We start from the raw sequence: 23269 nt of genomic DNA, 5'->3' as shown, positions 1-23269 counted from the left end.
GCCAGATTCCTCCTCATGATAGTAAGTTCTTAGTAGCTTTTGTTTGACATATGTTTTGTCAAAGTAATTAATGTTTCTGAGCTTTTCACTTGATTTTAATGATTGTGCTTCAGTTTAATGTCAGGATTAGATCATGAGTGTAGGACTTAATATAACATCTTTTGTTTCAGATGCTGTCCTTAAAGGCAAATTTTGCAGTGTAATTGTGTGCATCTGCGCAATATTCACTACCCAGCGTTCTCCAGACCCCACTGGGGCTTTTGAGATGTTTTGCAATGCAAATACGAACAAGTGGCTGTGAAACCCACTGTATATGAGTGCTTATGACTAAGTTTATGCCTTGCTTTTAAAGAGGAAACAAGGTATATTGTTACATGATGTGTTAGTTTATATCATGGGCACTTGCCTGCGACATCCTGAAGAACTTGCCTGCTGTTAGAGCTTGGCTTCATCACCAGCCTTCTACTCTGAGGCCCTTGCTGGGAAGTGTCTGCAGTGATATGCAGTGAATTTAGGGGCAAATGCAACATGATGGAGGAGTGAGAACAGAATTCAAGTGATTCATGTGCTGTGTGAGACATGACAGGTGTGCATTTTGACAAGTTCTAAGAGGAAGAGTGTTCATAGAGTCTGATCACACCCCTTCTCACAAGATTTAGAGCTTTAAAAGTGCTTCAGTTCTACAGAGCTTTTACAGCTTTTTTTTTTTTTTTCCCCTCAGAACTGAAAACGAATAATGTTCGTTGCTCACTAAGATCTAATGAAACTCTCCCTATCAGCAAAAAAATCAAATGTCTGACCTTGGTATTTTTGCTTTATATAGATGACTGTAAGAAGTCTTTCCTTTTAATTAAGATCCTGAAGTAGAAGGAAGGCAGGCTGGTGTTGTGTAGCTCAAGTCCTGGTTTGTTAGTCATAAGTTAATGAGAAGAAAAGGCGATCCAGAGTAGTGGTGGTAAAGGGAGAAAAGGAATGCATCGGGGAATTTGAGAAAAGATGGTGGCAGGTCATCATCACCAAAACTGGGACTTGAGAAGAGTGACTCCAGCAGAGCAGATTACAGTTTGAAAGGAAAAGAAAGAAATGGAGACCTAGCAGAATTTCTCTCAGGTGGTGGCTTTTGTGACTGGTAGGGAAATGGGATGGGGGCCATGAGCAGGTGGATACAAGAATCAGGTGAGGTGGAGATGTGGAGAGCACTGAGGAGGCTTTGAGCAGAAAGGATGGGGTGTAGTGGCAAAACTGGGGGGACAGGACAGAGTGATACTGGGTGACAGGTCTTGTGGGAGAGATCAGGACTGAATAGTTGACAGGGAAAGCATTGGGATGAGGAGTCACGGCAGCAAAGAGGTGAAACTGGATCATGTATTTGTGAGAGGCAACAGAAGGGAGTGTAAGTCAGGCTTCAGTATTACCCAAATGCTTGAGTATCCCTTAAAATTCTTCTTTATCTAGCTTCAGAAACAGAACATGAGACTCCTAAAGCACTGGGACATACCTGGAAAACTGGGCAGGGGGCTTCGTTAGTGCTGATCCCTGTAGGGAGTGACAAACTGCAGCACTGACCCTTTGGTCAGTGGGGATCATGTACTGGATGCCTGTGTTCCATGAACCAGAGAAGTGCTTTCTTCTAGTAAAGCACATCTCTGTTACTACAATGTGCAGCAAAATTTCTAGAATGGATTCATTTTTATTTTTTAAGGAGGATTATTTGAATTATAAATAAAATATATACTAAGAGAGTTCCTTAAGGATGCCAAACCATAAATGCAGAAAAAAGGAAATGACAGAAATTACGATGCCTCCACCACTACCTTGAGAGAACACATAGGTTGCCATTGTGGTTACAAAATACCTATTCTTTAGCATGGAGGGCTGTTACTTGATATGCAGTCATTCATTTTCTCTTTCTTTAGCTTCTCACTTCTTGAAGTCTGCTGTGTGGTTGCACATTTTTTTGTTTATTGCATAATACTCAATTTTTCTGATATTTGTCAACATGTAATCTTTCGCAAAGAGTAAGAAAGTATTTTTCAACAGCCTCGTCAGATTAGGTGATATCTCTGCTTTGCCTAACAATAAGTAATGCATTAAGGGACTAAATTTTACTTAAAGTATTAATTTTTGATTTGTGGTCTATTTTGATTTTTCAGAACATTTAGTAATTCTAAACACAGGTCTGACTGATTTTATTTACAGCTTAAATGCCCAGCATTTTTTGGCAGTCAGATACCAGCATATTGAGTTACATGTCAAATAGTGAGGAATTTGAAGTTTAAACCTGACTGTCAGAAGTGTAATTTTAATTTACTTGTCTCCAGCTCTTTGACAGCATGAGGGATGGAGTCTGAGGAGCATTCTGCTTTATAAGCAAAGACCACCTTTCCCCTTTTCCTTTGTTAGCCTTTAATGTATTGAAATACCACAAAACTGTGTGCTCCCGATTTCCTCCCAGAGCATTTCCACCCTCTTTACTAGGTGAAACAGGAATCCTCTATCGTAAAGATTTTACTGACCGTGCTACAAAAACTGCATCAGAACTCCAATGCACAGCAGGCTGAATGAAAGTTTAATATTTCACTTTGCTGCTGCTATAATAATATTTAAGTGGAGGGTGGTTTACTGAAATTCTTGTGACAAGAAAGAATGGTAATATAAAAACTAATGGCCATGTCTTGTAATATGGAAGTGTTGCCCAGATCTGCAGTGGGTGTTTCATGAATGCAGGGCTTATTTTTCATCTGAGTCCAGGGAAGGAAAACGAGAACTACTCCTGTATGTTTGGGGAAAGATCTTTTATTTCTCTCTGATTTTAAAGTGTCTGTTGAAGGATCTTTTGTGGGAGCTATAGCTAAAGATGTCTGGATGGTCTCCACTTGACCTAGATGAGGATAGATTACATTTTCTTTTATCCAAGATGAGTAAGATCCAAAATACTGTGTCCATACCATAGTACAGGAATTTGTGGACATGCTTCTCATTCTTGGAAAATGCCAGATTCTTAAGTTGTATTTACAGATGTTGGCAGTTAACTATTCATCAGGAAGAACACGTTAGAACTGTTCTGAGGGAGCAAAAACTGAATCTTAACTGTTGAAACTGAGAATGGTATTTGTGGCTTATATTTTTTACATTGCCTGAACTAGTGTTCTGTGGTTCAGCTGCTATCCCAGTTGACTACAGTGTTTTGCCCCTGGTTTCCTCCAGAGAGTTGGCAGAATCTGCAACAAAGCTGGGCTGTTAAGCCAACCTTAGGTGGGTGGAGGGAAGAGATTCCTTTTCTATCTCAATTAAATGAGGCATTAAGCTGCTCTGCCTTGCTGTTTGTCATTGATTTCTCCTTTGTTTTGAGAAACACTGTTTATTTTGGGAGGAGTGTTCTTTCACACATCCTTTCTGAAAGCTCCCATTATGGTTTATCTTTACTTACATGCTATTTACACATTTTAGGATCGACACTGATAGAAGCCCGTGGAAAAGAAATACTTTGGGGTTGGACTGAGCCTGTAAAATAACCACACTTGTTAAATTCCTTCCAGGAACTTAGCAGAAATTTCAAAACTGGAGAGTGCCTTTCAAGAACAAAGCTATAGATGGATTATTTTGCTTTGTTTTCTTTTAAAAAAATACTGTTTTCAAGGAGAGCATTAGGAAGCCTTCTGATGTTCCATGAAGTGGCAGTCTCTTAGGTTAAGTGCATGGGAAAGCGCTGTATGTATTTATATAATTACTTTTAACTAGTGAAGGAAAGGGGTTTTAGTCTCGAAATGGCAGCAGTTGGCTTCCTGGGCTGGTTGTTTTCTTTTCCAATCTGTTTCCTTCATTATGAACTTTCACAATTGCTGTTGCCAGTTCTGGTGGATACAGCTTTTAATTTCTTTATCTTTGGCTTGATATGGGATTCTATGCTGAACAATGCAGCGGGCACAAGGCTGGGTTTGCTCTACAATACCTGGATCAGGTTTTAGAATTTCTTTGGGAAGTGACCTGCCAGTTGGTGATCTGGTCTTCCATCTGAGCCTGTTTATCCATAAAGCAACTATAGCATCAGTGAGGGACTGAGACTTCCTAAATACTGTCCTGGTATGTTTTGTTTTCCGTATAAGTCAGTTGTTAGGACCCATTTTCAGTAGCTGCTGCAGGTCTGCATCACTTTCTTTAAACTGTAAACATGAGCTTCATCTCACTTGGATTGAATTTCAGGCCATTCTTACAGCAGCTCTGGTTTGCTGCAATGCTCTGCTGTAGAGCCAAAGTGCACTATAGGAGGTGAGGGAGAAGAAAGTAAGAAGCTCACCACTAGCTCCCCTGCCCTCAGCCAGAAGGTTAGCCCTGAGAAATCTGAATGTCAGGGCTAGCCCTGCCCGGGCTCTGCAGACAGAAACTGGGAGCTGGAGGGGGAGAGCCAGAGCAGGAGCATGAGACTAACTTTACAAATAAAGCAGCCAATGCTGCTGTTTTATTGTTTTGATTTGGTTTGGTATCACGTGTATAATCTCAGCACTAAACTGCATTGGGTTATCAACCATGTTGTTGTCCTCTCTGAGTCAGCTCTTCAGGTGACGGACTTTTATCTCCAAGAGTTTTAAAATTAAACCCCTTGGTATTAAATGTGCTGTAAGTAATGCTGGTAACTGCTTCCTCTCCCAAAGTATGATAAACAAACTGTTGAAGCTCAGTGTCACGACTGCAGAACCTGTTGTTTTGCCTCTCTTCTGCTGGGCAGTTGTAATAAAGTCCTCCTTTGCGAGGCTGGGAATGGAATGTGTGCTCCTCTCTGTGCCTAGTTTAGCAGCTGCAGTCCCGCTTCCTTTCTGTGTTTGACATGTTACTTCAGTTGAAGTTCTAGTCAGATTTTAAATGGAAACAAATGTAAATTTCAGACACTTGTATAATTCTCCTTTTACTGTTTTGTTTTTTAATTGTTTAAATGTATTATAAGCATAAATGGAATTACTAGCTAGAACATAAAACATGGGGAATGATTGATAGAGACTTGAAGGAATAGTCATGACAGGTTCAGCTTGTTTGGAAAAACAGCTTAGTTTACTACTTTTGCACATGGATTACCCCTGAGGGTGAATTGGGAGATAGGGATTTCTTGCCCTGTGTAATTGAATAAGTGCAGTGAATCTTGCCAAGAGGGTGGTGGCTGTGTTTTACCATGTAGGTTGAGATTAGAGGTATTGGACAGGTGGGTGGCTGGTGTTTTTGTAGAACAGCTTTTATAAGTGAAGTCTTATTACAGAATCATAGAGTAGCGTGATTGGAAGGGACCTCAAGGATCATCTGGTCCAACTTTTTTAGGCAAAGCGTGACCCGAGACTAGATGTCCCGGGACCTGTCCAATTGAATCTTAAATGTGCCCACTGTTGTGGAATCCATTGCTTCCCTGGTGAGATTATTCCAATATATCTGTCCCCTCCACGGTGATTGGTAGCTACATAGAATATTTTTCAGAGTAACCTTCTCTGTAGACTCTATGTATGACTTGTGAGACTGTGGCCTTAGAACACACTGGTAAATTTGAAAACTTTATATGGTGAACTTTGGTTCCTGTTGAGTTAAAAGTCCAGGAGGACCTGCAGGATATGCTGCCCACACTCGCCCTCTGCTTAGGAGGAGGAAGAATTAGATTTGGCACAGCCAACTGTTGGTCTCTGATCTCCATCACGCATTACTAGTAACCTTGTAGAGAGGTGTCTGTGTGGAAAAAAATCAGTATCCTTCTGTGTGCTTGTGTAGTTGAAGTACCAAAGGAAGTGCCTGACAAGCTGCAGTGTGTCACTCTGGTATCAACAGTCAAGGAAACTACAGCTTCTTCTTGAAACAGAGGGTGGTGTTTTCTGTTAACTTCATATGATGCTGTTCAAGGGGGATGTGGATGTGAGCAGGGAAAGGCTGTGTACTGGTGTGTTTTAGTAGAGCTGCATTACAGGGACCCCTTTTGAGCACATCGCATTTTGAAAACTGTTCCTTGACCTTACGGTTTGTTGTCTTAATAACAGCTCATATGACATTGCCAAAGTAGTTGCAAAAAGTCTGCCTGTTAACCTCATAGTCTGGAAAGCTGGCTGTATGAAGTGGCTGTCTGAAGATCTGCCTTCCAAGACCCTTGGCCAGGCCAAGTTTTCTGTACTTAAGATTACTGTTGCCACAAGAACGGCAGATGTTTGCACAGCAGACAAACAACGCTGATGATAAAGCAGATTGACCTTTTATGGAGCAAGCTATTTGGAGCACATTCCTAGGGCAATTTCTTTTTACTTTCTTATTTTTCTTTCTTGTCTTTCTTCATCAAACTGCTTGGCTATATGTTGACATCTCTGTTGCTAGAGGTGATAACAAAAATTAAAGATGAGTTTACGACACCACAAACCTCATCCAAACCTATTTTTGTCAGCTGTATTTTACTGAAGTACTTCTAATGGTGTTTATTTTTCCAGTGTCCCTATGGGAACCCTGGAAAATTTCAAAATGTAATAATTAAAGAATGACAGGCCTTTCCTTACAATATAAAGTGAGGGAGAGTTTTGTGGTTTAAACAGCTATGCTGGTGCTTGTTAACAAGGTATTTTGCCTTGTAATCTAGCCAGGCCTATAACGGTCAAAAAATGTTGAAGTTGAGAACTACAAGTTTGTTTTCAATCAGTTGTTTTTCCAAGTTAAAAGGCTTTAATGGCTTGCTCTAATTTGTCCAGTAGCATTAATATTTGTATTAAGTCACTTGGTACAGTACAGCTAAGGCTGTCCCTGTAAGGCTGTACATTGTGTTGTTGCTTACTTTTTCTGATTTCAAGACATTTTTTTTTTTAAGGTATAAAACATAAATTGGGAGTTTGAGGAATTTCTGAACTTGAGTAATACACTTCTGTTGAAATTACATTTTGAAAGTAACATTATTGTATAATTAAATCTTTTGAATAAAACTAGTACAAATTTAAAGTAAAAATATTACTGCAGGGAAAATCTCAGTATTGTATGGCTGCATCTTTACTCTTTGTTGCTAAACCCTGTTTTTTTTAACCATGAGCTGATGTTCCTGTAATTATAGCAAATGTAACTTCTGGTAGAGAATTGATTCCTGGCATCTGGGGGATGTTAGAAAAATTGAATAAGCTCAAACTTTGGAACCTCTGAGATACTTTCTAAAGGTTTTCATCCAGTGCACCGCTAACATTACTGGAGCTGTGCTGAGTGTCCCTTAGCCTGAAGAAGTCATCTCCAAAAATACTTCATGCTATATCGTCTAGGCCAGTATTGCCCTTCCAGTTATCACTTGTCAGCATTTTAATTTTTCATGGAATACAATATTGTTTTGCTTTCTGGCAGATAAAAGAATACTGTCCAGACTGAGCTCTTCATTATGGCATGCTTTGCTTTTGCAACCATAGTTAACAGCCTAAAAGACTAAAGAAATCTACAGCTTGACTCTTTGTCCCCCTGCCCCCCAGCCTTTTAATTTAAAAGAAGCAAAAGAAGGCTTATTACATAAGCTTTTTCTCACAGTACTTTTGGCTTAGTTCTTACTTCTCATTATTTCTAGCTTTAAAATTCATTATATTACATTATGGAATATAGGTGAATAAGCAAAATGGTCTGTTTTCAGGGCTTTTATTACATCTATTTTAAGTTGCTGTTACCTTGGTGGTGTTTCATTTCTGGTGTGCTGGGGTTGTTTTTGTTTTGTTCTTTTTGAATGATTTATATTTTCCTTTGTTTCAGCCAAACCTTTTACATCTAAAGTGAAACAGATGCGACTCCATAAAGAAGATTTTGAAATCCTAAAGGTGATCGGTCGAGGAGCCTTTGGGGAGGTATGTATGTTGAGGGAGGTGGAAGGAAGGATTGGAACAATCTTCTTGCACATCTGCAGCACTGAGGAGAGACAGTTAATAGCAGTAGATTGATGCACAGGTTTTTACATTATTTAGCCATAATGGATATTGTAGGCCCACTTCATGTTTGATGCAAGTACATTTTCATTTATACATTCTTTGACAGCTCTTTTTAAGTCTTACATTTTGAGAGAAGGCAAGTTCCTATGGATTCAACTGTCTGATGATAAATCATTTGCTTGTCTGCAATTCTTTCCAGTCAGCAGGCCAGGGAGTTAGTGACGGTATAAAGATTTAGCCATTTTTAATCATCCTAATAACAAAATAGTCTAAAAGTAGTTTTCAGCAACTTGAACAGCCGAATATTGATACCGATGTTCTAAGAACACTGAGAAACCTCTTCACTCCTATCACTTCGTTTTCTGTTTTTAGTGAATCTTTGAATGTCTTTCCTGTAGTTTTCCTGTTAGTTTCTTTGTCAGTTTTCATCTACTGCTATCTAACTATACATTTTATTTGCTGCTTCTGATTAAGCAGTCTCTTATTTGAAGTCATCAAAGAAGGCTTTTCATCACCAGGCTTTATACCAGGCATGCCACATTAGAGAGGCTGAGGAAACTGGAATAAATAAACATTAGCTTTCTGCCCCTTCTTAATTTTGTTAGGTGCATGTGCTTTGTTTTTCATGCAGGACAGTGTGTGTGTAGAAAGAGCAGCCTAATGTGTAACAGTGCCTTAATTTTTGCTAGTCAAATATACTACAGATGGGGATAGTGCATAAAGCTTCTGCAGAAGGTTCTCTGTACTGCCTGAAAAATATGTGTGGACTGAAATCCAAAGGACAAAAAATATTTTCTGAGTGATATCTTAATTGCTTTTGCAACTGAAAATAGTTTGTTGTTTTTTTGGGGTTTTGTATTTATTTTTTTCCAGTTCTCTTTTGTATGACAGCATTTCTGGAGGCTCTGTGGAATGTGACAGTTGGTTTTATGTTCACTTAAATATTTCCATCATGTGTGAAAATTAGTCTTTATTAGTCTGTGGTTATGGAAGAGCAGACTTCCGTAGGTAGTATGTTAAGGAACAGGAATTTTTACTGTAGTGTATGTCATATGCAGATATTATCCTTGGGCAATTAACATTAAAAAAGCAGTATTTATTTAGCCACCTTAGCACTTTTGTTTGGTTTTGCTCCATCTGGAGTAATGCTTCTTTATAAAGGAAACTGAAGGCTGAAGTTACCCATGTCTTTAGTCTAAACCCCTGCCACAAAGAATGTCACATTCTCCATTTTGATGTAAACATTTCTGCTTAACATTTTCTCTGTGCTGCCATCACTGTTGCAGCCGAGTCCACGTACAGATTGTGTAAGGTGTAGGAAAAGTTGCTGATGTGGGTGCTTTTTTTGTGAGAAGAATCATGGGTGAAACCTGCCGTATATTGTGTTTTAAAGAGAAGTCATTTTTGTCTGCTAAATCAGCATCAAACTCCACAGGAGCTAAACCACAAAAACCCTGTAGTTCTTTCTCAGGAAGCTTCTCTGTGGTGAATCATCCCATGAACAGTGAGAGGATAACTTTCACCATTCTCTTCTGGGGGCAGTCTGTGCAATTGATTAGTTATCCTCTTTTAGGAAGAGTGTCTCTGATTCCTTATCTGAGAAAGATAGCGTGACTCAGCTGTCAAAATCTTCAGTAAGGGGAAAATTGAAGTTTGTAGTTGAAGATGTTTGGGTTTGTATGTTCTTAAAGTAGGACTTACAAATATTTGCAAGGATATACGTTAAATTTTCTTACTAGCTTAAAGAATCATAGAATCATAGAATGGTTTGGGTTGGAAAGGACCTGAAGATCATCCAGTTCCAATCCCCCTGCTGTGGGCAGGGACACCTCACACTAGACCATGTCATCCAAGGCTCTGTCCGGCCTGACCTTGACCACTGCCAGGGATGGAGCATTTGCCACTTCTTTGGGCAGCCTGTTCCAGTGCCTCACCACCCTCACAGTGAAGAACTTCTTTATATCCAGTCTGAACTTCCCCTGTTCTAGTTGGAATCCATTGCCCCTTGTCCTAATGCTGCAGTCCCTGATGAAGAGTCCCTCTCCAGCATCCCTGGCAACTTTCAGGTCATAGAATCATAGAATAGTTAGGGTTGGAAAGGACCTTAATATCAAGTTCCAAACCCCCCGCCATGGGCAGGGACACCTCACACTAAACCGTACCACCCAAGGCTTCATCCAACCTGGTCTTGAATGCTTCCAGGGATGGAGCATTCACAACCTCCCTGGGCAACCCATTCCAGTGCCTCACCACCCTTACAGGAAAGAATTTCTTCCTTATATCCAATCTAAATTTCCCCTGTTTAAGTTTTAACCCGTTACCCCTTGTCCTATCACTACAGTCCCTAATGAAGAGTCCCTCCCCAGCATCCCTGTAGGCCCTCTTCAGATACTGGAAGGCTGCTATGAGGTCTCCATGCAGCCTTCTCTTCTCCAGGCTAAACAGCCCCAACTTTCTCAGCCTGTGTTCATATGGGAGGTGCTCCAGTCTCCTGATCATCCTAATGGCCCTCCTCTGGACTTGTTCCAATAGTTCCATGTCCTTTTTATGCTGAGGACACCAGAACTGCACACAATACTCCATGTGAGGTCTCACGAGAGCAGAGTAGAGGGGCATGTTCACCTCCTTCGACCTGCTGGTCACACTCCTTTTGATGCAACCCAGGATACGGTTGACTTTCTGGGCTGCAAGCGCACACTGCCGGCTCATGTTCATTTTCTCATCGACGTTTGTCTAAGAAAACAAATTGTCTATTCAATTACTAATTTTCCCTTAAAATAACCAGTAAATATCCAAGCAATGTTATAAAGAAGGCCACCAAATTTTCCTGGTACTTAAGCCACCAAAAGCTATATTAATATAAAATTGCAAAATATGTGTATGATTCAGTAAACTGCAGTTGGTTTACTGAGAGAGATTAAGAAATCTGGAAGAATGTATTTTCTTTCCAGCCAACTATAAATGAGACTGAGGTTGCGTTAGGTTACTGGGAGGAGTCATTTTTGCCTCCTGAATCAACATAATTCTGAAGTTGTGTAGACTACAAAGTTGCTGCAAGTTTTCTTTGGCACAGCCTCAGACTTGTTCTTATTTTGATTTTATAATACTCAGTTTCTTCCAATTTGCATAGTCAAGAAATCTTTCCCTTTTTGTTTTTACAAGTTTGATGTAGACACAGAGTAGTTGAAACTAGTTATTGCTTAAACTGTAAGAGATCATTGTGCCTAGTTTTCCTTTTCCCCTTAACCCTACTTGCTGCTGGTCTGAGAATGATTCCTTTTTGTCAGATTAATGAGATGCCTCTTCCCACTGCATGCATACATTTAACTTATTTCAGATTTTATATAAGAGTCTTCAGAAAACACATCTGTTTTGCTTGGAGGATTATCCTGGTAAAATTAATAACACGAGCATCAAGTGTTTCATTGTGCTGGCTTCAGGCAGCATGGTTTGAAAAACATAACTAAACAAGGTGATTTGAAACTTGGGAGTTGAAGAAGGCTGTGAGGAAAGGTGAAGCCACTGGGCAACAGCAACACTCAGCAGTATGAGTGCAGCCTGTTAAAGGTTCTAGCTAATACCAAAGTTTACAGTTCATTCTGTTACTGCTTAAAAAACCCAAAAGTTCAGTCTTTGCTTACATAAGCAAATATGTCATTATGTTGTTGATATTTTGAAGATGATGAAGATGTATGTCTGAGAACTACTCCTAAGTTTTGGCATCCAGTTATGAAGAGTAACATTCCCTCCTCCTGTACCTGGAGGATTGCCTGCTTTTGATGAACGAGAAAACCAGTGCTGATGTGGGGTGGTTGTGGGTTTTTGGTTTTTTTTTTTTGTTTTAATTTGAGTAGCTTCTGATTTAGCTTTTTTCCTGATGAAGGCTGTTGTTGCTTTTTAAGCAAAACAAATGTGCAGACATGTACCGTAGAGACAAGTAGCTGAGTCTGGGGGAGAAGGAGTCTGACAGCATGCCAGGCTGTACTGTTTGTGGGAAACACAGAAAACTCTTGGAAGGATGGGAAAAAACCCTCTATCTGCCTAGACCAAGATGTTTACATCAGCACATACCAATCATTTTTTGTTGGGCTGCTCACAGGAAAATATAAATTTATAAAACCCCAACCTTTAAAAGTCAGATTTTAAGAGATTCCAGTGGCAAGACATTTCAGGAGAACTAGACAGGAATGATGACCCTTTCTTCTGTCTTGACAACTTCACTGGGGAAGGGAGACGATCAAAACAGTGCTCTGTGTGTATTTGGGCCTTTGTGTGCATAGTATATCCTTCAGTGTGTGTATGTAAACACTGCCTGGTGTTGCAATGATGTTTTACGTTATTCGTTACAACTAGAAACTTTATCAGGCTGCTCCTTGCTGAAATGTCAGGTTTTTCCTTCCCAGGCCTGAAATAAGCATTTTAGAATTCACTTCATTTAAATCACTGAGACACCCTCCCAAAAAGATGCTCGGGGCTGGAAAATGATGATGTTCATGATCTTTTTCTTTGTGTGTGTGTGTATGTGTGTATGTGTTGGTTATTGATACGGAATAACATTAATGGCTTTCATAGACTAAAAGAGTGCTTCTGACTGATAGTAAACACAGCTGGTAAACATGAATCTGTTTGTTCTTTAGTCACTCTTCAGTAGTATTACACATTCACAGAGCTATCAAGCCCTTGATCTTGTCATTGAAGAACACTCCAGCTGTTAACCAGAGGCAGTGCTGTAGCTCTTTTGGTTGTGTCCAAGTGAATGTTGTGTAATTAACGGGTGCCTTTCAGTAACCAAGCCTTTTGCACAATAACATAGCCTTTCACTGAGCGTGCTACAGGCAAGAAATGAAATCCTGAAGCTGGACTTGGAATACATGTATTATCTTATGCCTCTGGCTGCCCATAGAACAGCAGTTAATGGTGGGGAAAAACTCATTTTTCATTCTGGGCAGCAGCAGCAGTAGAGTCAACTCTGTGACCAACCAGTTAATCTTTCCTTACAACAGTGCCAAAACCTTTAAAGGTATAAGGGCAGCATCACATTGTAGCTTCATGCCAGAGGCTGCCTCATGTAGAGGAGGTTGCTGTCATCTAAGATATGATACAGTTTGAACACTGACTAGTTTGATGTTAAGGATTTTTCCTCCTGCCATTTCTCATTAAAAATTGATACAGATAAGGCTTGCCAGAGTTTCAGGCTAGTTTTAGCTAGTAAAGTAATGGGAGACTCAAGATTCAAATCAGCCTTGTGGGTTATATATCACCATAGAAGATTCATCTTTCCCTCCTGAAGAAGACTGTGTTGCTCAGTCTTGGGGTACCGTGCAAAGGAGAATGTCTAATTCTGTATGAATTAAAATGAGATTATAGTCTAAGGTAACAATCTGTTTTTATGATTCAAATCTGCAAGTACCTTAAGGGGACCCAAGTCTGGACTCGAGCCTCAGTTTTTATGTGTGAAGCAATGTTTGAATATTTCAGTTCATAAGCAAGTCTAAACAAGTAAATGTGGTACCTTTCTGCTTTTGCTCCTTTTTTTATCTCCTGCCACTCCCACCCCCCTGCAAACCCAGACAGCAGCAGTGTCAAGAGCAGGGCCGATAATGCACTGCTGCACGTCTTGGAAGTGACAGCTGCTTCGTCTCTGAATCTAGCTAAGCAGGAGCCATGCTTTTAGCTATGCTTTAGTTCAGACATCTGATTGTTGCAGTCCTTCAGCCTGCGCTTTTGCTGTGTTCGTGAAGCTGTTACAGCTGATGACACATTTGAAGATGGTTGAAAGAGGTTTGCATGACACTTCCTTCGAACTGTCTGATCCTGTATGTTCTTTTCTCTTATCACTGTCTTCACACGTAGCTGGTTTACTGATGATGAAAGGCATATAGGATTCAGCCTTAGTATTGCTTTGTCAGTGGCCTGCAGAATGAAGATGATAATTTTGTGATGTGTTGGTTTGTAACCAGATGCACACAGAAACAAACTTCTATCTGCTTAATACTGAAGATGTCTTTGGAAAGGAAGAGGCAGAATGAGATAGTTGGAGAATGGTTGTTAAAATGTATTGATTGTTAAACTTTTCAGTATTACTCTAGTGGTCCCATTTAGTCTGGATCAGCAGCTCTGAGTTTGTGGCATATTTGGGGCCATTTTGGGAAAGACACTGAGCTTTCTGTACCCAGAGAAGCCTGAACTGTGGAAACGTTCAGTGTAAATTTCCCTCCCTTTTTCCTAAAACTGTTCCATTTTAGCTTTTATTATAGCTAAACAAAAGTGCAGTATTCTCAGAAGAGGACTATGTCAACTTTCTTAATATTCCATAGGCCTGTGGCATCTAATATTACAGAAGCAATGAGAGGGAGGGGGGCTTGTGTTTCTGTTTACTTCTCTAGAAAATGTGGATTTCAGTTTCCCTGCCACTGACATAGGCATGATGAAAGAGCTCATTGAACTTCAGGTTTCATAAAAATGGAAACAATGTGTTGTCATGTTTTAACTTACTTATCTTTCATTTCTCTTTTCCAGGTTGCAGTAGTAAAACTGAAGAATGCAGATAAGGTTTTTGCCATGAAGATACTTAATAAGTGGGAGATGCTGAAGAGAGCTGAAGTAAGATGACAGTAATGTTTTCTATAATCATGCCTCCTCTTACTCTGCCGAATTATTACTTCTCTTTCCACCAGACTCTGAATATAGAGGAATTGAGGAGGTGCTTCACTGCTTTCTGACAATATGAAGATTAAAATAAGCTTAAAGCAGTTCATCAGAATCTTGACTGAGGTGGGGCTGGATGTTATAGATATCAGACCTTTTCTTTAATTGCCCCAGAATTACTGACTGTATGAGCAATCTTTTAATGCATTTATTCCAGTTAGGAATGTCTTTAGCAAGTATTTTCCATGGTGAAAAAGTAATCACTGAGCTATAACTCAACAAACCTATTAATTTATCATTAGTTACAACTCTGTCAAGGTCCAGTTTGTAGACTGAAAAATCTAAAAGTTTGAAATTAATTTGAGTGTATGTTTCCTAAAAATGTCCATTTGCAGAAATTAGTGATGAAAAGTTCCTCATTCAAGCTTGAACTCATTCTGTGTATTGAAAAAGGTGGAAAGCTCTTCCACTAGCCCTGCTTTGCCTTGGGATCCTACTTCAATTAAACGACTCTTTATAAAATCTTGGATACCTTTCTCTGGATTCCTTTGGAATGGTACTTTAGAAATGCAGTGTACACCTGAAGGCTTGCGTATGAATTTTAAACAGAACATGTATCTACTTCTTTAAATTGCTTTGAAATTCTTCATCTAGGCATACTAAAAATAAACTACCTAAAAAGCAGGCTCATAAAAATATAGCTCAGTGCCTTACACATACAAAGTTGCTTTGGCCATTGGGTTTTCTGTAGTTTGGACAGTTCAAACACTATCTTAGTGTCTCTTCCAACTCGTCTGTTTGAGTTATCTCTAACCTCAGCTTTTAGTTAAGACTCTTTCATTGCTACTCTGACTGCCTTGCTCTTCAGTTGCTTCCAATTTTATTCTGATTTCCGCATTTATGTTTTAATTAAAACTTGTTAGGAAATGAGATCAATGGGAAACCATCACATATCAAAAAAAGAAAATGTGGATCCAGACAAATTAAAGCCAATTTCTGATGTGTGCACATCCTGCCTCTTTTAATGAAAATGTTATCACAGTAAGAATTATAAATGGCATGCAGACTGTGGTTAGACCTACACAATGTGCTTCCTCTTTATCCAGAAGTTACTCAGATAGTGAGCAATCTGGCATTAGGCTTGATACAAAGAGGTGGTTCTCTCCAAGACAGATGCCATTCCTGCCAGTTTGATTATATCAGTGAAAAAGACTAGAAATCAAGTTCCACTTTATTTTTAAATGTACCCTTTTAAGGTCAGTTAAAAAAACTGTTTCTTTCCATTAAAATACAGTTATAAATAGGTTTGAAAGGTTTTTCTCTATGCAAGGTATTATAAATACCCTTCCCATGGGTCCTGCTGAGTTTCTGAAAGCCTGAACTGTTAGCCTAAAAAGAATTACAGCTATGTTTTTGCATGGATTTGTAACCCATGGGTGTACAGTGGAAAGAGAAGCACCTGGAGGGAAAATGCATTGTGAAGCATGATCTTCAATGATCGTAACCTGTGGTTTCTAAGCGTTGCTGGGCACATCTCACTTGTTACTGCTGCTGAGGAAAATGACACATTTTTTTCTCTCTTAGCAATGTACTTCACCAACACCAAAATACACAGGAATATCATACAGACCAGAAATGCAAGGCAAGCATATAGGTAGACCTGTACATAAGTAGCAGAAATAGTTGTTCATACATCCCTCTATCAACTCTGGGAAGCAGGAGTCCTTTGTAAAAGCAGAAAGGGAGTTTGTACTCAAAGAGCGTTGCGGGTGTTAGATTAAGGTTGATGACTGCAAGCTCTGTGAGTAACTAGATGCAAAAACTTTGTTAAACTAAAATGATAAAGGATGCGAGGTCAGTGTTCTCTTTATATTATAAAGAGCATAAGTTTTCCACATACTTGCCACTGTTGAAAACTCAGAGATGTAGGAACATTACTGATATAAGGAGTACCTGAAAGCGTGTGACAGCTTCTGTTACACTCCCAAACTTGTTACCCTGAGTGTTGACAATCACTTGGAACTACATATGTGCCATGGTGGTGCCAGATGAGGCTCAGGAGAGACCAAGACAAGTAATTATGCAGCATGGAAGCAGTCAGCACTCGCAGAAGGTGCTAACTCTGAGCTGTAGTGACATGAGGACCAAACAGCTAAGCGGCCCAAATTCTTTGGTGGTTGAGGGCCATGATAACAGTATAGATATCACCATAGCACTGAGTGGATCAGATGTCCTCTGCCAACAGTCAAGAGGAGTGTGCCTAGGGAAGATGAAGTGTAATGTTGAAATAATGAAAGGCACAGAAAAAAGGCTTCATTTAAATAAAACAAACCTGAATTGAGCTGTTACAGTAATGATAGGAACCACTGCTATTGTGTTTGTTGGTTTTTTTAATTTCTTTTCCCCATGAATTACTGTAAAGCTTCCTAATCACTTAGACTTTTTGGCTTTTACTGCCTCAGCTGTGATCTGCTGTGGTAATAGCTGTTGATGTCAGTTCTAGGCATACTGCCTGGAGGTGGATATCTTGAGTGCTTAAGGAATGCATTGTCTTTTGTTAAATCATGGCAAACCCAAGTGAAATTCTATAAACTCTCTAGTAACTAATCCTGTGAATAGTGTCATAACAAATAGAGAAACTACGTGTCATTCATCCTTATGAAAACAAGAATTCATAGTGTCTGTCTCTGAAATATGTCAAGAGTTTACAAACAGGGAAGGAAAAAAAATTGGGCTGAAGCATAGAGGAGCTTTTCTTCCTCCTGAAGATGATTGTTTCTCCTTCTCCCACCCACAAGTCCATTTGTGATTTAATAATCTTTGAGGTTATTTGTTAAAAGTATGTTTTGTTATTCTCTCAAATTCCACTCATTGAATTCATGATTCATCTCATGTGTTAATGCTATGATTATAATGCATCATCTTTCTTTTTCCTGGTCTGCATTATTCTTGCTCACTGTATTCACCAAAACAAGGCTCCGTATGGTTTATTTGCTTGGAGGAAGGAGTTTTCTGCTCTGGTTTTACTGCATGTATTGCTGCTGAGCTCAGTCTAAACTGGTATTTTGTGTCTCATTCTTCACTCTCCAAATCTCAGAGCCAGCACAAACCATGTCAGTGTTCTGGTATTTGCCTATTGTTTTTGGAAATGAAATTGAAAATGTGAAAAATAAAAAGCTTGGATTTAATTTAAATTTAGCTGTCTCCTAAGATGGAAGAGACAGAGCGTGATGCAAATAGATGAAACATCTTTGTGAAGTAACAGAGTGTGCTGGAAGAGGTTATGTTCTGTGTTTTTCTCTTGACTCTCCATCTGCCTTCTGATAGAGCCCGGACAATTATTATTCTTTTACACTATCTTCTGGACCTTTTTCTGAACAAAATTTCATGTTGGCTTTTGCTATTTGGTGCCTGTTATTTAATTTTGTTTTATTTCAGTATTTGCTTCAGAACATTTATCATATTGTTTTGCTTTAATTTCTTTTTGGCTTCTCATTGTTTGGTCAGTTTCTTCTCTCATTCTGCAAAGCTGCTTTTGCTGAGGTTTTTTAGTCACTTCTTGGGGCAGGTTGCTAGATGTCTATTGACTTAACTGCCTTGCTGCTTTCTAGTTGGTTATTTTCTTTGCATCTTCTTCTGTTTTTATACAAACCTGTGTTCTCTTCCTGCACTTAGGCATTCCTTAGCATTTCTTGGCAATCTTGCGCCTCCTCTATTCCACTTGCTATGAAGGCACTTTTTGCCTCTTGTGCTTCTTTGCAGCGTATTGAGAGGAGGTCCTCCTAAGTGTCTTATCAACAGCTTCTGTCTGGGAAGAGCAGTATTCAATTCTGTCCTGCTTTTCCAGAGCAAGAATTGTGGAGAAAACCCCGACTCCTAAATGATCATCCAATAAAACTCCTTAATGATCCCATAAAAAACGTGTTCTACATGGGAGTTATTGATCGTTTCTTTCAAAAGTGAAATGCTTCTTTCTCATGTGAAAATTCAAGTGTAAAACTATGCTAACAGCATGGTGAGATAATGATATATGACTCCAGATTTCTTTAGCTCCTGTTGCACGTACAATTGTATAATGCGATTTTTGATTGTTTTCTTCAATCTTATATTGTTATTCTGTCATTATTGATACTTGATACCAATATTTACGTGTACAAATAAGATAAGATATTGACTTGGTATTTTTAGGCCACAGGAATCAGCATATTTCTCCCTTCACATGACTTAATATAGAGAAGTACACTCTTTACATTTGAAGAAGGTGGACTTTCCTGATAACTAGTTTTTCATAGATCTTGGCATGTTTGGAGAGTGTAGTAAATGACTTTTTAACTGAGAGTCAGATTTGATCCCCCACCCCAATATAATAAAACATAGTAAACTTGCAAAATATGTTTATTTTACTTTAAGCCTGTCTTTATTTTTCTCCCCTTCAGACAGCCTGCTTTCGAGAAGAGAGAGATGTGTTAGTGAATGGGGATAACCAGTGGATCACAACATTACATTATGCATTCCAGGATGAAAACTATTTAGTGAGTGTTGCTTTTATTTCTGTATGGATGGAAGTATAGATTCTTACTTGTTGTTTGAGACAGAAATATAGTTTATTTGTTAATTATTTGTTTTGCACCCTACAGACCAGGTGAGGATCTGTGATTTTGTGCGCAAGATTCTGAAGGGTGGAGAATGGTCATAAACCTTTAAAGTCTTGCTATAAATATCTCAGAAATGCAAGTTTTGCATTTGTGGATAAACCTTGGCCTGTCTGCATCTTACTTGTTAAAATTCCTCACTTCAGTTTAATTTGGATTCATAAAAATGAAAGTGCATTTAACTAAGAAGTCTTTTATTTGACTTTAACTTTTGTGTTTAACGTTGCATGTCACTATTTTACAGTAGAAATAGGGAGTATACCTGTCTTAAAACAACATTTTGATTGGTCTTTGCTTTCTTTTTGAGGACATAAACCTCGTTAAGGTGTCATAAAGCAACAAAAGCAACTTGCAGCATGGAATAATTCTACTAAATGTTCATAAATAAGAGCTGCAAGATGTAAATGCAGGTTAAAGAGTCTCTTAAATATGTTACTTAGTTTTCAAGTATTTTAAGAGACTTACAAAAATAAGCTAATATGAGGAAAAAGTGCCAGTTTTCTGTGAAACCTTTCCAACTTCATACATGTTTTGATTGTGATACAGTTTTGGTAGTGGAAAAATAAACAACCACACATAGTTTCTGCTTATTTGGGTTTTATTCCCCAATGCTTTCAATTTCTATATCATTAGTAAGTTCTAAGGTTTTCTTAAAAGTCTGCTATGAAGTCATAATCTTTTTTCCACAGTATGTCCAATAAAATAAGTGCTCTACATGGAATTCTTGCAGCATGGCAGTGCTTTTTTGCCATTATATTACTTCTGTCAGCTCAGACACTTGGAGATCCATGGGTTTTGGTGGAGTTTATATAGAAATAGGGCTCTGCATCTATGACTCTAACTGTTGGCTTAAATACCTCTCAGCCAGCTTCATGCTTTGTTAATGTGGACAGTAGAAATAACCTTATGTCTTGTGTAATTCTGATCTTACTATTAACACTATTTCAAAGAAAATATTATATGTTCTGCAGCAGTCTGCTAGAATTTGTTATAATCTTGCCAGTTTCCTTATTTTCACTAAGCACAGAGCAGCTTCTGTTCTTTATCTTTGATGGTCTGTGCACAAGAGCTAATTTTACAGCCTGCTGGGAAATATATCAGTAATGGTGTTTTTCCATCATCTTAGTGTGACTGTATCACTAGTTCTGTGTGTGCTTTCTGTTAAAATCAGGTATTACAGAAGTGGCCTTTGAAAGAAAATCTGAGTACTTTGAACAGTTGGGGTGGTTAAGCAGTGAATGTTGTTTACCTTGACTTCATTATTGCCTCTGACACCTTTGCCGTAACACCCTCATAGACAAGCTGATACAGTATGTATTAGGTAAGGATCTGTGAGGTGGACTGAAAATTGGCTGAACTGCTGGACCCAGGGGGTTGTGATCAATGACACAACATCCAGCTGGAGAAAGTCAGTGGTGGTGTACCCCCAATACTGGGGCTGACATCTTCATTAATCACCTGGGCAGTGGGTTGGAGCACACCCTCAGCAGCTTTGCACGTGATAAACAACAGGGAGAAGTGGCTGATAGGCCAGATGGCTATGCCATCGTCCAAATGGACCTTGACAGACTGGAGAACTGGGCAGAGAGAAATGGCAATGTTCTGCATCTGGGGTGGAATAAAATAAACCCAGTACACTGTGGGGACCAACCTGGCTGGAAAGCACCTTTGTTTGAGGTCCTGGTAGATAACAGGATGATCATAAGCCAGCAATGCACCCTTGGAGCAAGAAATGGCCAAGATCAGTCTGGGCTGAAAGGAAGAGTGTTGCCATCAGGTGCTTCCTCTCTGCTCAGCCCTGGTGCAGCTCCGTCTGAACTAACGTTCAGTTCTGCAGTGCAAAAGAGAGATGGAGCTAGTAGAGCAAGTCCAGTGCAAGCCCAGAAAGATGATTAAAGTACTGGAGCATCTTTTGGGTAAGGAAAGGCTCAGAGAGCTGTGATTCTTCAGCCCAGAGAAGTGAAGGGTTCTGGGGAGGTTGTCAGCAATGTGTATAAATGCCTAATGGAAGGGAGTGAAGACCAAGGGAGCCGGATTCCTCTCAGTAGTGCCCAGGGACAGGACAGGACAGGAGACAACAGACGCAAACTTTGAAAAGCATGGAGTTTTGTCTGAACACAAGGAAACATTTTTTACCATGAGGGTGGTCAAACACCAGAACGTTACCTGGAGGACTTGTAGAGTCCTCTTCCTTAGATATACTCAAGTATCAACTGGACGCAGTCTTCTTAGAATCATAGGGTCATAGAATAGTTAAGGTTCTGGCGTGTGGGAAGGGATGCCGAATGCTAGACCATGTCACCTAAGGCTCTGTCCAGCCCAGCCTTGACCCCCGCCAGGGATGGAGCATTCACGAGTTTCTTGGCCAACCTATTCCAGTGCCTCACCACCCTCACAGTAAAGAACTTTCTCCTTATATCCAGTCTAAACTTCCCCTGTTTAAGTTTTACCCCATTACTCCTTGTCCTGTCACTACAGTCCCTAAGGAAGAGTCCCTCCCAAACCCCCTTCAGGTACTGGAAGGCTGCTATGAGGTCTCCACGCAGCCTTCTCTTCTCCAGGCTGAACAGCCCCAACTTTCTCAGCCTGTGTTCATATGGGAAGTGCTCCAGTCCCCTGATCATCCTCGTGGCCCTCCTCTGGACTTGTTCCAACAGTTCCATGTCCTTTTTATGTTGCGGACACCAGAACTGCACACAATACTCCTAGTGAGGTCTCGCGAGAGCAAAGGGGCAGGATCACCTCTTTCGACCTGCTGGTCACACTCCTTTTGATGCAGACCAGTTTGGCTTTCTGGGCTGCATGCGCATGCCGCCAGCTCATCAGCCTGTTCTAGCTCACCCTACTTGAGCAGATGAAGTTGCAGTAGATGATCTCAAGAGGCATTTTCCAACTTAAGCAAGCCTGTGATTTACAATTAAATGCCCATGTTAAACTACTAACTAGTAGTTACTAGAATGTAGAGGCCTTAGATCTTTTTCTTTCTCTTGGAAGCATGGTGCTGTTGTGCAGTAATATTTTGAGAAGTATTTAAGGCTTGAATAGGTCTGGATAATTGTTTTAATTTAGAAAGTATTTCTAAAGCTTTAAAATAAACCCAACCACCAAACCCAGCCTGTTTTTCTCTAAATGGCATGGACGTTTAGATGGGTTGCTATGCATTGACTGAATTGTGTAATAACGATATGGTTGTTAAACTTTGCTTTGACTCATATGCATGTACTTAACTTCAAGTGCATGGCTCAATATTGTGAGTTACAGTTTAAGTGTTAGTATACTTGAGGAGTTGAAGGTTTCCTTGTCATTAGGCTACCGTGTTGCTCTTGTAAAATGGAAGGAGCAGAGTCTTGTGGTGTTAGAGCAAAAATCCATTAATTTGATATATCCAGTATCAGAGTTGTACTGGTTTTAAAAATGCTGAAGAATGAGTGCAGAGATCCCACATCAATAATGAGGGTCTTGAGGTTTTTCCAATATACTTACAAAGCAATAAGCTAAGGTCCTGCAGATTTATATGGTGTATCAGTTAATAATCGTTATATGGAGTGCCAGAGGCTTTATGTATTTTCTAAAGTTCTAAAACATGAGAAGTTAATAGTGTAGCTCCTGTTCCAGAGGGAGCATAGAAACACCGCTGAGCAGAAGATACTTGTCTTGTGTTAAGATTCGTGAGTATAATTTCAGAAGTTTACTACTCATGTCACAAAGCAACAGATGAATATTTGATTATTGGCGCATTTAAATGTTGTGAAACTACATTTTGTGCTTTCTTCATGCACTTGGAATTAGTGAGGATGCCCAGGTTTTTTCTCTAGCAAATTGTTGAATTCTTTGTTCATCACCTCTATCATTATGGAAAGTATAAGGGAGATTTCTGCCTGACCCACATCTTCCTTAAGGCTGGTAGAATCTTGCAGAATTTTTTCCATCTAATTTTAATTTCTTTTTGCTGAAGATGGGAAAGACTTAAGTAAATGAGGAGAAGTAACTACAAAAAGTCCCTTTAACTTACTTTACCAAAACTGTAAAGAATCAAATTGGGATATGCATTTATTACATCTTTGATATTTT

At 39.5% G+C, this 23269-nt stretch overlaps 1 protein-coding gene across 8 annotated transcripts in view; it reads left to right on the top strand.

Annotated features, from left to right (window-relative positions):
• The window catches only part of CDC42BPA (CDC42 binding protein kinase alpha), a 175361-nt gene that overhangs the window by 49925 nt on the left and 102167 nt on the right, over positions 1–23269 (top strand). For all 8 annotated transcript variants that reach the window (XM_061350508.1, XM_061350509.1, XM_061350510.1 and 5 more), the window contains exons 3-5: positions 7726–7817; positions 14418–14501; positions 18983–19078. In XM_061350508.1, the coding sequence (XP_061206492.1) occupies positions 7726–7817; positions 14418–14501; positions 18983–19078 (272 nt within the window). The remainder of the gene's footprint in view (positions 1–7725; positions 7818–14417; positions 14502–18982; positions 19079–23269) is intronic.

This window comes from Neopsephotus bourkii, unplaced genomic scaffold (genome assembly GCF_033783945.1).
Source record: "Neopsephotus bourkii isolate Nb327-2 ecotype Australia unplaced genomic scaffold, CSIRO-AGI_Nbou_v1 NB_518, whole genome shotgun sequence".
In the NCBI taxonomy this organism is placed as follows: Eukaryota; Metazoa; Chordata; class Aves; order Psittaciformes; family Psittacidae; genus Neopsephotus; species Neopsephotus bourkii.
The sequence above is the reverse complement of the archived record's forward strand: the minus strand, read 5'-3'. Positions and strand labels throughout refer to the sequence as shown.